General features: G+C 46.4%; 1 protein-coding gene and 1 long non-coding RNA gene across 9 annotated transcripts in view; one reads left to right on the top strand and one right to left on the bottom strand.

Moving 5' to 3' along the window:
- On the bottom strand, positions 1 to 5,257 carry LOC145546516 (uncharacterized). The gene is made up of 2 exons (XR_014082980.1): positions 2,226 to 5,257; positions 1 to 1,159 (listed from the first exon to the last, which is right to left on the bottom strand). It is a non-coding gene; the product is annotated as an uncharacterized LOC145546516 (long non-coding RNA).
- Positions 1 to 17,176, top strand: part of UXS1 (UDP-glucuronate decarboxylase 1) — a 57,093-nt gene that overhangs the window by 15,369 nt on the left and 24,548 nt on the right. For all 8 annotated transcript variants that reach the window (XM_081593554.1, XM_081593555.1, XM_081593550.1 and 5 more), the window contains 2 exons: positions 3,942 to 4,002; positions 16,413 to 16,593. In XM_081593554.1, the coding sequence (XP_081449680.1) occupies positions 3,942 to 4,002; positions 16,413 to 16,593 (242 nt within the window). The remainder of the gene's footprint in view (positions 1 to 3,941; positions 4,003 to 16,412; positions 16,594 to 17,176) is intronic.

The following is a 17,176-nucleotide window of genomic DNA, read 5'->3' as shown; positions in this document are numbered from 1 at the left end:
TATGTGTACCTGTTATTTGTGGTTTAATCTTTCTTGCCACCATTTTGTGCTGAAGTTATACTGCTTATAACATTTCAGTGAATGGGATCCAGAAATTCTGCCTTTGACAGGACTGCCATAGTTTGAGCAATTTTAATTGAAGCTTTAAAATAAATAGTTTAAGAAGAAACCCACCACAAGTTTTACATTGGCAGAAAGAGAAAAAAATCTGCCCACCAGTGATCATTTTTGCATTAACTTTTTTGAAAAGAATGTGAGTCATTTGGGTAACTTTTCTAAGACAGTGGCTTTGCACACAGGATCGCTTGAAATATGAGAATTGCATGACTCCTTTCGGTACCACCCGTATGACCATCACCCTAAAGAATTTTCTGGTAACTCGTTCCTGTCAAACATGAGAGTCACTTCTAACTTGGGGCTGCTTCCCTGGTGACTCATCCTGAAGGGTTCTGTCCCCCAGGTAGTTGAGCCAGGCAGGTGGCACCTGACTGACCAGGTTACTATTGGAGTTAGAAAGTCAGATGTGGATGTGACCTTGTGGTGGAAACCGGCAGAGCTCTGTCTAGTTTCATGTTTCCTGACTTTGTGTTAGAAATGTCCACACAGCCGTCCTGACCCTGGCAGCATAAGAACGTCCCTGGAGGGAACATGAACTCATTACGTGGGGGCACTGGGCCCACAAGAAGAAAGGATACATTTGAGAGGTCAGGGCCAGTTTACACAGGGAGACTCAGGGATCAGTGCTGTCTTAGAAGCCTGGGTTGTGGACTCTGTGGACCTTTTTTTTTAAAAAAAAAGAGTACTGACCCCCTGGGCCCCACTCCCTGAAATTATGATGTAACTGGGCATGCAGACTGGGCTTTGGGGGTTTGCAAATTTCCCCGAGTCATTCTCATATGCAGGCAAGTTTGATTTCTTTTTTAAATTTTACTGAAGTATAGTTGATCCACAGTGTTGTGACTCTGCGGTCTTTCTGTCTTCCTGATCACACACCCTAATAACTTGATTACATGCTTGATTCCATCTCCCCATCTTTAAGTATTCTTTGGATAGATAGCAGGTAATAAAGCTAATTAGGGCTTCCCTGATAGCTCAAACGGTAAAGAATCCATCTACAGTGCAGAAGACCTGGGTTCAATCCCTGGGTCAGTAAGATCCCCTGGAGAAGGAAATAGCAACCCACTCCAGTATTCTTGCCTGGGAGATCCCATGGACAGAGGAGCCTGGTGGGCTACAGTCTCTGGGGTTGTAAAGAGTCAAACAACGGCTGAGCGACTAACACTTTGACTTTCAATGCTAATTAAAATTCTAGGGACTTGCCTGGTGGTCCAGTGGTTAAGACTCGGAGCTTTCGCTACAGGAGGCATGGGTTTGATCCCTGGTTGGAGAACTAAGATCCTACATGCTGTGCAGCACGGCGAAAAAAAACCTTTGATTTAAAAAAAAAAAAAATCCTAAGTACTGAGGCTATGCTAATAAACAGGAAGGTTCGAGTCTGAAATGGGGTAAGTAATGAGTGCAGGATTGATTTGGGGGTGAGGGAAAGTCCATTATTACTGAATTCACAACTCCTCCTGTCTTCTCGCTGCTTCTCACTCAGAAATGTAGGCTCTGGTGGGCAGCCTCCCACATCTGCCCTGTGGCCACTGTGTCCCCAGGACAGGGCGTGGCCTAGAATAGGTGCTCAAGGTGAAGGTGCTTGAATACACAGATACGTAGCTGAGCCAACACCTGAGCAGAGTTTTAAAGGGGCTCCAGGCTTAGAAGAAGCCCATGCCTTGCCCTTGCCCTGCCCACCCAGCATGGGGCCCCGGGCCTGGCCACCTTGGTCACCCAGCTCTGTCACTGTGGCCTGGCCGGGCCATTGTTTGGCTCCTGGAGCTCTGTGCCCTGGTCCTCAAAGCAAGAAATGAGGGCTGTGAGATCATTTTTTCAGAGTTCAGTAACACAATCACGCATGTGGAGTCTGAAACTCAGTTGCTACACGTGGAAGAGAAACAAGGCACGAAACCCAGCTAGTGTCGTGTTTTCGTGTTTTGTAAACCAGAGGCTTAGCGCACACTCTTTGAAGCAGTTTTCTTTTAAGTGTATTTCCTGCAAGAAAATGTTTGACGTTTCTGCCTGGTGTAAATTATTGTTGCTCAGTTGTGTCTGACTCTTTGTAACTCCCATGGACTGTAGCCCACCAGGCTCATCTGTCCATGGGATTCTGCAGGCAAGAATACTGGAGTGGGTTGCTGTTTCCTCCTCTAGGGGATCTTCCAAGCCCAGGGATCGAACCCACATCTTCTGTGTCTCCTGCATTGACAGGATTTGAAATTTGTTTACCATTGAGTCACCAAGGAAGCCCCATGTGTAGATAGCGTGTCTAATTTCATGTTAAGTTTTTACTCAGGTACTGTGCTAAGCTCATCACTTGGATCGATTTCAGTGTCCACATTTGGCACCCCATCCCCACCCCCACCCCTGCCTTACCACTCTGTTCCTCCCACCCCTTCTGTCCCAAGTGCAGCCCTGGTCTGCTCCCGGTGACACTGTCTATAAACCCTGCAGGGGCTGAACCTCAGTGGGTGAGGGAAGGGAGGCATCAGGAGGACCTGGAGAAGGCGCAGACTGGCAGGCTTGAGAGGTGGGACAGAGCCGGGTCAGCTGTGCCTGAAGCTGCTGGGAGCTCAGACTGGGACTGGAGCAAAGGGTGTAGGGTCCTCGGAGAAGGGGGCTGGGCAGGTGTGAGGGTGCCCTGGCCAGTGCTGGGCTTTGCTTTGCTGTCCTCCCCGACTCCACTGCATCGAGCACTTACGAGGCAGCCGGGGCTCAGATGGCCCATGGGTTGCCCCTAGCTCCATGGAGCAGGAAGCCTCCGTGTGCCTGGAGCACCTGGGGGGCCTTTCTCCAGGGGTGGGAGTGGGGGTCATAGAACTAACAGTGAGTGTGGAATTCTCATCCCCCACACTGGGCATCTCCCACCTGCCTGCCTGTGTTTGGTGTCTGCAAAGAGAACTGACATCTTGAGAGTCTGGAAGTGCTTATGGGGGAATCGTGTGCCCTGTCAGAGGCCCCCCACCCCCCATGCCCAGCTCCCAGCCCCGGTGTCTGTCCGAGGACCTGTCCTGCTCTGTCCAGTTCCACCAGCACAGAGGAGATGTGTTCCATATCTTGGTGTGCTGGGGAGGTGGAGGGGATGGAGACTGGGCCCCCGCCCAGCATCTTTCCAATTAAAATAATGACTCCAGAGCTGGTCTGTCCACGTTTCTTTAAAGCACTTTTGTTTCTGACCGAGTCGCTCTAAGGGGATATTTCAAATCTGCATTTATTGACTCTCATTTGATACTTTCTGTGCTGTTTGTGCTGTACAGGTCCTGGGACATCCGTATGGGTTGGGGGACCGGTGGTGCCTTCACGGGGGTGGGAGACGTTGAAATATAAGACGAGACTCAAGACAAGATCAGATGGACCCCGGTGGGTAGGAAAGGCTGATTCCCAGTCACTTTGTCCTGGGGCCTCTGGACAGGGGAGGCTGGAATCGTGAAGCTGCCCAGTCAGGGGACAGGCAGGGGGAGTTGTGGTCAGCACCTTCTCTCTTACTCTCAGAGGCACAGTTGGCTGGGCTGGGTCTCCCTCCCCGGCCCGAGCCCATCATCTCAATGCCGTGATCTCTGGTTTGTGTTTAGCTCTGGCTGCCGGTGGTTGGGTCATCCTTTGATTTTCCCCGCCCAGGGATAACATCTCTTGTCATACCTGTTTGATCCTAGACAAGGGGTAGGTTCATCCTGAACTTGAGTTAGCCAGTGAGGGCTTGGTTCCTACACAACGCTCGTTTGGAGAGGAGAGGGGAGCCGACAGTAGCGGTTCTCACATCTGCATTTGTTTGGGGGCCAGGTGGAGAAAATACTCACATAGATGTTTGACTCTTTCTTCTATAATCTCTTTATGCTCTACAGCTTCACCCAGAAATATCCGCCAGTAAAATTTTTATCAGAAAAGGACCGTAAAAGAATTTTGGTAAGTTTACACATCTGATTCATGTTTGTGGTATCAAGGAATTTGCTTTTTAAATGAAAGTGTAATTTGCAACCCATAAAAATCACAGGTACAGTGTATACAGTTCAGTGGTTTATGGTTTGTTGACATCCTGATTCCAGAGAAACCCTACGCCCGTCAGCAGTCATCTCCCAACCCACCCCCCTGTCCCCCGAGCTCCTAGCAACCATGAGAATGACTTTCTGTCTCTATGGATTTGCCTGTTTTGTGTATTTCAAATGTTGCAATATGTGGTCTTTTTCTTAAGCTATGTAACATTTCTGGGGTTCATCCATGCTGTAGACACATCCAGTCTCCATTCCTTTTTCTGGCTGAATAGTATTCCATCATGAGGCTGGGCCCCGTTTTGGTTATCCAGTCATCATTTGATGGGCATTTAGGGTTGTTTCTTCCTTGAGGTTACTGTGAACATAAGATATAAGGCTCTGTGGACGTAGCTTTCTTGTTCCTGTAGGCATATATACACCTGGGAGAGGACTTACCGGGTTGTGTGGTGACCCTGTGTTTAACTTTTTGAAGAAATGTGAAATGGTTCCCAGAACAGTGGTCTTAAGAAACCTTTTCTGGTTCACAGACCACCTTGATGAATATGCCAGGGGCTTTCGTGGCTAGTGGTTACCTTGTTAAACATGAACACAAGTTCACCAGTGAAAGGACCCCATGTGGCTATCGTGTAGGAAGGTGTGTCCCAGGAGACTAGCACCTTTGTGTTTTGAGCCAGTGCCAGCTATGTTGAGATGTGATATACCCTGAGGTGTATATTTCAGTAGTTCTAGCATGTCCACAGTTGTGCAGCCATCACCGGCTTCAGAACATCTTGTCCCCAAAGACACCCCAAGCCCATGAGCAGTCACTCCCCATTCCCCCAGCCCTGCCACCCCGAGGCAACCATGGGGTTACTTTCTGTCTGTGGACATTTGTCAACTCTGGGTGCTTATACAGGTGGAATAATGCACAATTTGGCCTTTTGTGACTGACTTCTTTCACTTAGTGTGTTTCTAAGATTTAATCATGTTGCAGTGGGCTTCCGAGGTGGCTCAGTTTTAAAAACTCCAGCTGCCAATGCAGGAGACACAGGTTCAATCCCTGGGTTGATTGAAAAGATCCCCTGGAGAAGGAAACGGCAACCCACTCCAGTATTCTTGTCTCAGAAACCCCATGGACAGAGGAGCCTGGTGGGCTACAATCCGTGAGGCCGCGAAGAGTCAGACACAACTGAGCACGTGCACACGTTGCAGTATTTATCTGTACCTCATATCTTTTTATCACAGGTAATATTTCATTGTATGGATAGGCCACACTTTATCCATTTATCCTATGAGTCACATGGCAGCTCTGTTTAACCTTCGGAGGAACTGCCAGACCTTTCCGTGAAGTGACTGCACCGTCTCCCATCCCGTTACAAGCTTCAGCGTGTGCGGCATCTGATGTTTCCTTATCCCTGCCAGCATTTGTCATTACATGTCTCTGTGGGTAGCCCTCCTCGTGGTGTCAGGCGGTATCTAATTGTGTGTCTGTTTCAGATAATGTCTCTTCATTTATTTGTATTGGCTCTCTGTGCAGCACCTGAGATCTTAGTTCCCCACTCAGGAGTCAAACAGGGGCCCCTGCATTGGGAGCGCAGTCTTAACCACCAGACCACCAGGGACGTCCCACTCATTGTGGTTTTGATTTGAGTTTCTTGGTGGCTGATGACGTTGAGCATCTTTTAATGGGCCTGTTGGCCATTTCTTTTATTTCTGTGGAGAAATGGCTTTTCAGACCCTTAGCCCATTTTAAAACCGGGTTCTTTTTCTTTTCATTTTTGTGTTATAAGAGTTCTTCATCCTAGATACAAGCTTCTTATCAGATACACGATATGCAAATATCTTTTGTTTTTACCATTCTGTTTGTTGTCTTTTGTTGATGGTATTCTTCGAAGCTCAGAAGATTTAAATATTGATGAAGTTTATTTTTTCTTTTGTTCCTTGTGCTTTGGTGTCACATTGAAGCAGTCATAGTCTAATCCAAGGTCACTGATTTGCCATGTTTTTTCCTAATAGTTTTATAGGTTTAGTTCTTACATTTAGGTATTTTGTGTTCATTTTTATATGTGGATTTAGATATGGGTCTCCCATCCTTTTGCATGTGACTGCCCAGTGGTCCAGTGCCTGTCAAATTGTCTTTCTACCCTTAAAAAAAATGAACTGACCATAAACCCAAATGTTTATTTCTGAACTCTCAATTCTGTCCATTGACTAATGTCTGTCTTTGTGCCAGGACCACACTGTCTTGATTACTGTAGCTTTGTAGTAAGTTTTAAAATTGGGAATTGTGAGTTCTTCAACTTCGTTCTTTTCTTTTGAGATAGTTTTGACTGTTCTGGACCCCTTACAGTTCCTTGTGAATTCTAAGATCAGCCTGTCAGTTTCCACAAAGAAGCTGCTGAGATTCTGATAGAGATGCATTGAATCTGTAGGTCAGTTTGGGGCATATAGCCGTGATAATGATATTCCAGTTCTTGAACATGGGGTGTCTTTATTTAGGTCTTCATTACTTTCTTTTAATTTTTTCTTTTGTAGTTTTCAGAATATAAGTTTTGTACTTCCTTCACTGAATTTATTCTAAAGTGTCTTGTCCTTTTTGATGCTAGTATAAATTGAATTGTCAGTTTCATTTTTATATTGTGTATTCTCTTGTTGCTTTCCTGGTGGCTCAGTGGTAAAAAATCCACCTGTCACGCAGGGACGTGGATGCCATTTCTGGGTTGGAAAGATCCCCTGGAAAAGGAAATGGCAATTCACTCCAGTATTTTTGCGTGGGAAAGCCCATGGACAGAGGAGCCTGGTGGGCTACAGTCCATTGGTTTACAAAGAGTCAGACACAACTTAGTGACTAAAGAAACCAAAAAAGAAATTCTCTTGGTAAATAGAAACACAATTTTTCTCAATGTCTTGCAGCCATGCTGAATTCACTGATGAGTTCTAATAGTTTTAAGTGGATTCCTTAGTATTTTCATGCAGGTCATGTTACTGTAAATACAGGTGGTTTAGCTTCCGCCTTTTCAATATAGATGAATTGTATTTCACTTTCTTGCCTAATTGTCCTTGCTGGAATCTCTAACACTTGATGCTGAATAGAAGTGAGAGGAGCAGACCTCCTTGTCTTGTTCCCGATCTCAGGAGAGACGTTTCAGCCTTTCACCATTGAATATGGTGTTACCTGTGGGTTTTCAGAGGTGCCTTTATCAGGCTAAGGAATTTCCCTTCTCTTCCTAGTTTATTCATTTTGCAACCCACGTTGCATACCCAGGATAAATCTCAGTTGATTACCATGTATAATCCTTTTTCATATCTTCTGGATTTGATTTGGTAGTATTTTGAGAATTCTTATGTCTATGTTTATAAGAGCTATTGGTCTGTAACTTTCCTTTCTTATGATGTCTCTTACTAGTTTTTGTGTCAGAGGTATAATGGCCTTGTATGATAAGTGGTGTAGTGTTTCTTCCTCTTCTGCTTTTTGGGAAGACTTTGTGAAGATTTGATGTTAAATTGACCTTTGAACAACATGGGTTTGAGCTGCACTGGTGGATTTTTTTTTTTCAGTAGATACGCACTACAGTACTTGACTTCTCAGGTGGCTCAGGGGTAAAGAATCCGCCAGCCAGTGCAGGAGATGTGGGTTTGATTCCTGGGTCAGGAAGATCCGTTGGAGAAGGAAATGGCAACCCACTGCAGTATTCTTGCCTGGGAAATCTCATGGACAGAGGAGCCTGGTGGGCTACAGTCCATGGGGTTGTAAAAGAGTTGGATACAAGTTAGTGACTAAGCAACAAATACAAGACTGTAGTCCACCAGGCTCCTCTGTCCTTGGGATTTTCCAAGCAAGAATACTGGAGTGGGTTGCCATTTCCTTCTACAGGCTGCAGTCTACAGGCTACTGTCACAGAGTTGGACTTGACTTAGTGACTAAACAACAACAACAACAACAGTACTTACTACACGGTCTGTGGTTAGTTGAATCTGCAGATGTGGAACCACAGATGTGGATGGCCCACTGTGAAGTTACCTTGGATTTTTCAGTGTGTGGTGGTTTGCCACCCCTGACTGTTGAGTTGTTTGAGGGTCAACTGTAATTCTTCTTTAAATGTTTGCTGAAGTTCACCAGAGAAGCCATCTGCACTTAGGCTTAATTCAATCTCTTGTTATAAATCTATGCAGTTTTCTGTTTCTTCTTGAGTTAGTTTTGGTAGTTTCTGTCTTTCTAGGAATTCACTGCATTGGCTACATACCCTAAGTTTTGGCAGTGCTGTTTCTTCTTTGTCATTCCTATTAAAGTATTTTCTAATTTAGCTTATAATTCACTGTTTGATCCTTTAGCTTAAACACTTGCAGATTTCTCAGATTTGTCACTGAAGTCTAACTTCATTCCCTTATACTCAGAGAACATGCTTTGTATGATTTGAATCCCTTTAAATTTATTGAGGCTTGTTATGTGACCTACGATATGATCTGTCCTGGAGAATATTTCCTGTTCTCTTAACAACTTGTTGACCAGAGATGTATTAATATGTCTCTTGTTACCCAAATGGTATTGATCTGAGATGTATCAGTATTCACTTATATAACAAACTACCTGACACAGGTGTTGGTTTCTACAAAGATCCCCTGGTCACTAATGTGTTAGAAGAACTGTGTATTATATTGCTGTTGAATGGAGTGTTCTAGAGGTATCTGGTAGGTCCAGCTGGCTTGTTGTGCTTTTTGAGTGTTTATTTCCTCTATTTCTGCTGCGTAGTTCTGTCCAGTGTTGAGAATGAGATGTTGATGTTTCCAGTTATTCTTGTTGAATTCTGTTTCTCTCTTCAGTTCTTTCGGCTTTGCTTTACATATTTTGTATCTCTGTTAGGTGTGTAAATGTTTATACTGATTGTATTCACTTGATAGATCAACTCTTTTACCCTTACAAAATACCCCCTCTTTGTGAACATTTTTTGTTTTAACTTTATTTTGTCTGGTAGCTGCTCCGTCTTTCCTATTGCTATTTCTGTGGTCCTGTATTTTACAGTTTTACCTTCAGAGTGTTACACCTTTGAGTCTACAGTGACCCCTTTAGACAGTGTGCGCTGCTGCTGCTGCTCAGTTGCTAGTTGTGTCCAACTCTTTGTGACCCCATGGACTGCAGTCCAACAGGCTCCCCTGTCCATGGATTTCCCAGGCAAGAATACGGGCATGGGTTGCCATCTCTTTATAGAATGTTAATCTTTTGATCACCAAATCCACTTTCCTTTTTTTGTTCCTGTGGATTTGAATTAACTTTGGTGTCATTTCTTTACTGCAAACAACTTTGCTCTCACCTACCTTCTTTGTATTACTGTTGTCAAATATGTTTCTATATTTTATAAGGATAAATAACACAGTTTTTTAAGGATAACACATTTTTATAGGGATACATAATACAATTATATACATATTGTTTTCAACTGGCTTTTTTGTTGTAGTGCTAAAACATACATATAACATAAAATTTTTATTTTAATCAGTAAGTATGTAGTTCTTTGGCTTTAAGAGTGTCCACAATGCTGTGCTAAGCTGTTTGGTCTTTAAATTGAAAGCAGTTCAGAAAAGAAGGAAAAAATGCAATTATATTGCCTTTTGTAGTTAGTTACTCAATTACTTTGTTCTCCCCCTGCCTTCCAGGATCATTTGCCTTCAGCCTGAAGAATTTAGTGTCTCTTGTATGGCAGGTCTGCTAGCAATGAATTCACTCATTTTTTATCTTATTTTTGTTTTTTATCTCTAGAAGTTATCTTTGGTGTTTGTAATTCTTGGCTGCAGTTTCTCTCTACTGCTTCCTCTGTCATTTGTTATGAAATGTCAGCAGTGAGTCACGGGGTTCCCTGCACTTCAGGAGTCATTTTCTTTTGCCCCTGTTCAGTTTCCTGTGGCTGCTGTAACAGTTCCACCAACTCTGTAACTTATACCAGCAGAGACTCCCAGTTCTGGAAGCGGGATGTCTACACCTACATTGTTGGCAGGGCTGTCCTCTCTGATGGCTCTGGGGGTATCGTTCTAGGCCTTTCTCTCCACTGTACTATGGCTCAGAGTCCCCAAGCCCCCTGCTCTGTGGGGCTTCAGCCCAGTCTCTGCCTCCACTGTCACATGTTGCTCTCCCTGTGTCTCATGCTGGACTCGTGGTCCACCCTACTCCACAGTGACCTCACCTTAACTAACCACACCTGCAGTGACCCCATTTCCAAATCACGTCATGTTCTGAGACTCACAGGATGTACACTTTGCCGGACAGTATTCAGCCCAACGCAGCTGCTTTCAGACTTCACCTTTGTCTCTGGTTGTCATCATTTTTAGTGTGACATGTCTGCCTGTGATGTGTCTACCTGTGTTTACATTTTCCCGCTTGGACCTTGTGGAGCCCCTTGAACGTGTAGATTACCGTGTTTCATCAGTTTTGGGGAGTTTCAGTTATTCTTACCTTAGTATTTTCCCATTACCTGCATGTTGGGGTGGTCATCGGCACCTCATGTTTGTTAGAAGCTCTGCTCACATTCCCTTACAAGTTCTCTCCATTCTTCATGTTGCATAAACCCCCTCTGGTTCTGGCTTCACATTTGCATGTCCGTTCTTCCGCTGGATCCAGATTGTTGACTCTCTGGTGCCTTTTCCTCTTTGGTTACTGTACTTGATGACAGAATCTCCATCCATTTCTGTCTTACAACTTTCTTCTCTTTAGTCTGTCTCCACTTCTTCAGCTGGCTTACTCCAGTTCTTTGTGTATACTTGTGGTGGCTACTTTGGCGGCCACCAAATCTGACGTCTGGGTCCCATGGGCAGGTGTGTCGCCTGGTTGCTGTCCTGTGTGTGAGTCTCACACGGCTATTTCTTTGTCCATCTTGACATTTTCGGTAGAAAACTGGCCACTTTGGGTGGGACCTGTAGCAGCTCTGGATCCTGTTCACCCCTCCCCACCAGGCCTGTTGTATTTTGGTTTGTTGGTGTGTTTGTGTTTGTTCAGTGGCCTGGCTGGTCTACGTTGCTGTCATGTTTCCCCTGGAGTGTGAGAGTCCGGTGGCTGTTCGTCCGAGGCTGCAGCCTCGGGTGTGGACACGGTCACCCTGGAAGGTGGTCCCAACACGGTCTTTGTCACTGTTACTTTCTCTGATGGCCCTGTTGAGCCATCCTCCTTGTGTGGGGTCACAGCAACTGTTAGGCTCCTGTAACTGGCCTGTGCTGTCTGTGGTCTGTCCTTTCATCAGGACCTTACATAATAAATTGTCCCTTGGTCCAACCCAGTTAAATTCTCGCCCCTTTGCAGAGGGTGCTTTGAGCTAAGCTGTGGAGGTTTGTCCTGACCGTGGGGGCTCCGGGGTCTCTCCCGGGTCTGCCTGCTGAACCAGCTGTCCTTGCCGGGTGCCAGCCCCCTCTTCGTTGCTCTCCACCCCGGTCCCCCTTACGCTTGAACTTTTCCCCCTTTATTCCAAACAAAGTCAGCTCCTTAAGGGACAGCTGTGTTCTCTTTTTATTGACTCCTTCTGTCCCCAGGGAACAGTCTCTGAGCCACCTGACGGGAAACCTCTGGAGCTGGAGGAGGGAGTGAACCCTGCAGTGGGGGGAGCAGGAGGAGTAGCCCCTGATCTTCGTGCCTCACCCCTAGGCCACATGGGGGCTGGGCAGGGGTGACCAGGCCCCCAGACTCACAGCCTTCCCTGGGGGTGGGGAGGAGCTTCTGCTTTGGGGCGCAGGTGGGAGCTGGGTGGGGAAAGGGGGCACTTGACCACCGGGCTCAGGGGTCAGGAGTCCAGGCCAGAGGGGACCAGAAATGAGAAATGCTGGGGGCAGGATTTGCCCTCCCCAGTGAAACGCCGAATCTTGTCACTGGGAGCCCCTGCTTTTGGCCATCCCTGAGAATCTCACCTTCTCACCTGCTCTGAACTGGTGGAGGCGGGGCGGGGTGGGGAGGTGGATGGTGAGGCAGTGAGCGGGCTGGGGCTCCTATGTCCAGACTGAAGTTTAGTGGATTTTCTTGGATAAAGGTTTCTTCATCTGCCATTTACCTTAGGACAAAATCCAAAGACTTAAATATTGGGTTCTGGAGTTAGTTTTCACCAGTTGTGATTGTCTAGTTTCACCAGGTGTGTGGAGCACCTGATTAACTTGTGACCTTGACGTATAAAAGGTTAGGATTCAGGGGGGTCTGTTCATAGCCAGCATCTCTGTTGAGGGACCATGTGTCCCAGACACCAGAGTTGACATTCATGACTCGGAGTTAAACTGCTTCCCCCACACAACCTCCCTTTTCTTTTAGAAGTTACAGAAGGTCCCTGCCTGTTCGAGTGGCTCCATAAATCCCACCGTGAGCAGACTCTGAAGCCTGTGTACACTTGTGTTCTGGGTATTTTCTATCATATCAAAAATGAGCAAGCCTTTAGGCACAGATTGGGAGAGACATCAGTGAAGAGGGCTTCCCAGGTGGTGCTAGTGGTAAAGAACCCACCTGCCAATGCAGGTTAGACATAAGAGATGTTCAATCTAAGACAATAAGAGGTTCCAGTCCCTGGATCGGAAAGGTCCCCTGAAGGAGGGCATGGCAACCCACTTCAGTATTCTTGCCTGGAGAATCCCATGGACAGAGGAGCTTGGCTGCTACAGTCCATGGGGTTGCAAAGAGTTGGACACAACAGAAGTGACTTAGCCACAGACACATCAGTGAAAAGCTGATTTTCCTAATCTTCCTGCTACCATCTGTCAGAGTGATCAGAAAATCTGACACTCTGTGCTGATATATGAGCGCTGCATAGCCTCTCGAGGGTTCCTGTCACTGCCAAGGGGTATGGTTTTCCTGTCAATGCTGAACCCTGTGGAATTAATTTCACTTTCTGTACAATTACAGTCAATAGGCTTAGTGTTTTTCACTCTTCACCACCTCATTGGTTAAGCCACATTTCAGAGTCATTTGGTGCCTAAGGCTGGCATATGGCTGCTGAAACTTAAAGCCTTCTCAGTAATTGTTGAAGCCTCAGCACAAAGAAGAGATTTGCCCCAACAGACTTTTTTTTCTTTTTGCTGATGAACTGTGAGGCATGAGTTTGGGTGCTGACCTGAGCTGGACCTTGCTGGCACCCACAGGAGCATGTGGGACTGAGATCATGGACCGCAGAGGCAAGCGGAGCTGTGCAGGGTCTGATCCGTTCCATGTGCGAGGCCTGAGGAAGCTGTCTGAGTACTAAGCTTCTTCCCATTCTGTTTCCATTTGAAATGCTTGCCTGAAGGGATGAAGCTGAGTAGAAGAAACATTTTATAACCACCCAGCTATATTACATGGTGGCACTAGTGGTAAAGAATCTGCCTGCCAGTTCAGGAGATGTAAGAGTCATGGGTTTAGCCCCTGGGTTGGGAAGATCCCCTAGAGAATGAAATGGCAACCTACTACAGTATTCTTACCTGGAGAATCCCATGGACAGAGGAGCATGGCAGGCTACAGTCCATGGGATCACAAAGTGTCAGACATAACTGAAGAGACCTAGCATGCACACATGTAGCTGAGTTACATAAACCTAAGTACTTTAGATAGAAAGGAATTATTCCAGAAAAAATCTTCAATCTATTTTAAGAAAGGCTAAGGTACTTCCTTCTCCAGGGGATCTTCCTGATCCAGGGATTGAACCCACATCTCCTGCTTTGTCAGGCGTTTTCTTTACCAGTCCTGAAGCCATGAAATTAAAATCGCTTGCTCCTTGGGAGAAAAGCTATGACCAACCTAGACAGCATATTAAAAAGCAGAGACATTACCAACAAAGGTCCGTCTGGTCAAAGCTACGGTTTTTCCAGTAGTCATGTATGTATGTGAGAGCTGGACCATAAAGAAAGCTGAGCACCAAAGAATTGATTGTTTTGACTTGTGGTGTTGGAGAAGACTCTTGAGAGTCCCTTGGACAGCAAGGAGGTCATACCAGTCAATCCTAAAGGAAATCAGTCCTGAATATTCATTGGAAGGACTGAAGCTGAAACTCCAATATTTTAGCCACCTGATGTGAAGAACTGACTCACTGGAAAAGACCTTGATGCTGGGAAAGATTGAAGGCAGGAGGAGAAGGGGATGACAGAGTATGAGATGGTTGGATGGCATCACCGACTCGATGGATATGAGTTTGAGCAGGCTCCAGGAGTTGCTGATGGACAGGGTTGCTGGCTTGCTGCAGTCCATGGGGTCACAAAGAGTCAGACAGGACTGTACAACTGAACTGTAACTGTAACTGTATTCTTCCCTGGGAAATCCCATGCACAAAGGAGTCCGGTGGGCTACAGTCCATGTGGTTGCAAAGAGTCGGACATGACATAGCAACCAAACAGTAACAAAGGTGCTTCAAGCAGTTTTTCGTCGCCACTGAGACTAGTGAAATGTTGGCGGCTGTCCTGTATGGCTTAATACCCTGCTTTTCTGCTGGCTCCCAGGTCTCACCCAGTTATTTTAGGTGCAGAGATAAAGTTGGCATGCTATAGGACATCTTATTTTAGGAAGTGTTTGCATGTTGATATAGAGTTACATTAAGAGAGGTTAAATTTCTTCTGAAAAGATGTAAGTTTGCTGATGTAGAAACTGTGGGAAAATGCGATTAAACAAAGGTAAGACAGAATGAAATCTCACCTGACTCAAGCACTAGGGGTGAGCCAGATTGGAAGTTAGTTATTTTTCTGGAAAATTATTCTTTTAAATCACTGTGCAGGTGTATAGATGAAAATGTAGGAGTACTGAAGATAAAACGCACCCCAGACAAGTGGACAGGTGGCAGACAGACTATGGAATCAGGAGGACAGGCTGATGTGTCTTTCTCAGGGATCCAGGGATACTGGCCCAAAACTCCAGCCCCAAGATGTTGGTTCTCATCCCTGAAGCAAAGGGAATTAGAATACAGGGTTCCCGACAGAGAACAGATGCAACTGATGGGAGACTGAGGGGCATCAGGGCTTCTTGGTTGTGCATGTTCTAAACCTTCATATTTGTATTTTCATCTGAGCACATCCTCTAGTGGTGGGCAGGTGGTTCTTCTTGGGCTGGTGTGTTCCCCGCCCCACCCCACCCCCTCCTCCGCAACAGTCAGCCTTCTCCCCTGCTCCCCAGGCAACTTTGCTCACACCTGGATAAACACTGGAAAGACGCATGAGGTTTTCTATGAACAGAGGACTTCATGCAGAGTAAATGTTTTACAACCATAGACCTAGAGGTTAAGATGCTTTCTCCTTAGCTAAAAAGAGTACATGTTTTCTCTACTGTTAATTCTTTCACTTTGAAACAGGAGGGTGACAGGAATGTGAATTTTGAAGGAGGAGAACGTGAGATGGGTCGCCAGTATGAGTAGAGAATGTATTTTCCATCACACATCTGTCTTCTGGTTTATTATTTTTGCTCCTACGCTCCAAAAACAAAATGCACTTTATCTAGCCCCCTCTGCTTACATTATCTGGATCAAGTCTTTTTATTAGTTAAATTTTTTTTCAGTCATAATTGCCTTTTCACATTTGCTGGGTGTCTGTTTTAGAAGCACATTCCTGGTGATCCATTCCTGGTGATCTCTGGCCTCCGGTGGTCATTCAAAGCTGCCCCACTTCTTGGGTCTCTGACAGTGCATAACCAAACAGTGCAACTTACTCATGTAGGGCCTTGGTCTTCACCTAGTGTCTACTGCTGCTTATTTTGTTCTTGTGAACAGTTTGAAAGATCGTAGCTTTTTATGAGATTTCTGAGTCCACTTTAAACTTAACATCCTTCTTTTTGGTAGTTCACCAAATAGATGCATGTTCTGGTCACTTTTTACAAAAGTGATTCTAAAAGAATTAGAATCCCATCAGTGATGCTCAGTGTCCCACCCATATAGAACAAGGATCTTTTAATAATGTCAGGTTCTCCGTCGAAGAGTGCACTTTGAACTCATAACTGCTACTTTCCATATCACTTACTGGTGGCAGTTTGGATTTCCAGGCTGCCTAGACGTATACAGGTCCAACTCCCTGCTCTGGAGTCAGAGGACCCGCACCTCCACAACCTGCCTGCACACACCCTCCCCCACCTGCACATACACTCCCTTGCTCTCATACACCCTCCCTTGCCCGCACACACAACCCCTTGCCCTCACACACAACCCCCTCCCTGCACATACCCTCCCCTGCCCTCACACACCCTTCCTTACCGACACAACCCCCCCTGCCTGCACACACATGCCCCTGCCTGCACACACACACCCCTGCCCGCACACACCCCTCTGCCCTCACACATACACCCCTGCCCGCACACACCCTCCCCTGTTTAGTAGGGGCTACACTGGTACACATCCCTTGTACAGGGTGATCACCGTGCTCTCCCATGCTGTCCCCACGCAGGTAACTGGGGGCGCAGGTTTTGTGGGTTCACACCTCACAGACAAACTCATGATGGACGGTCACGAAGTGACCGTGGTGGACAACTTCTTCACGGGCAGGAAGAGGAACGTGGAGCACTGGATCGGCCACGAGAACTTTGAGCTGATCAACCACGACGTGGTGGAGCCACTGTACATCGAAGGTGAGCGACGGCTGCTGTGCTGGTTGGTGCCTGGTGGGTGGGTGGGCTTGATGGGGCCCCCAGATGGGTGGCTGACTTGGTCATGCTGAGTCCCTGTCTGGTTTTAGAAACAGTCTCACCACAACTCGGGCACTACCCTGGCCTCTGTGATGGAGACTGGGTTGGGGAACGGTCTGGATTCACTGTTAGGTGGCTGTCGATCTGATATTTACAGCAGGGAGGAATGTTCTCCTGCTTTGACAAGCATTTTGTGGGACTGTGTTGGTCTGTTTGTCTCCCGGGCTGGCATGCTGTGTGGGTTTTAACAGGGTCCCAGTGGTACCACTTGATCTTCATCTCCCCAGCAGAGCTCCACCAGCTTCTTCTTGGCACACATCTTGTTATTTTCAAAGTGTGACCACCGTGGTTTATTCTGATTTCCTATTTCCAGTGGGAAAGTAGCTGTTGTCTGGACTCAGGATGGGGTGGTCCGTGTGGAGGAGGAGCTTATAACTGGGGTGGCTCGGGTCTGGGCGGGTGCAGTGGCCTCAGGGCCCCCTTGTGGTGATGAATTATGAAATGGTCAGACAGGAAGCCTTATTGT

Source organism: Giraffa tippelskirchi, chromosome 4 (genome assembly GCF_054371585.1).
Source record: "Giraffa tippelskirchi isolate mGirTip1 chromosome 4, T2T-mGirTip1v1.2.pri, whole genome shotgun sequence".
Classification (NCBI taxonomy): Eukaryota; Metazoa; Chordata; class Mammalia; order Artiodactyla; family Giraffidae; genus Giraffa; species Giraffa tippelskirchi.
Note: the sequence above shows the minus strand (reverse complement) of the source record. Positions and strands in the feature narration are given on the sequence as shown.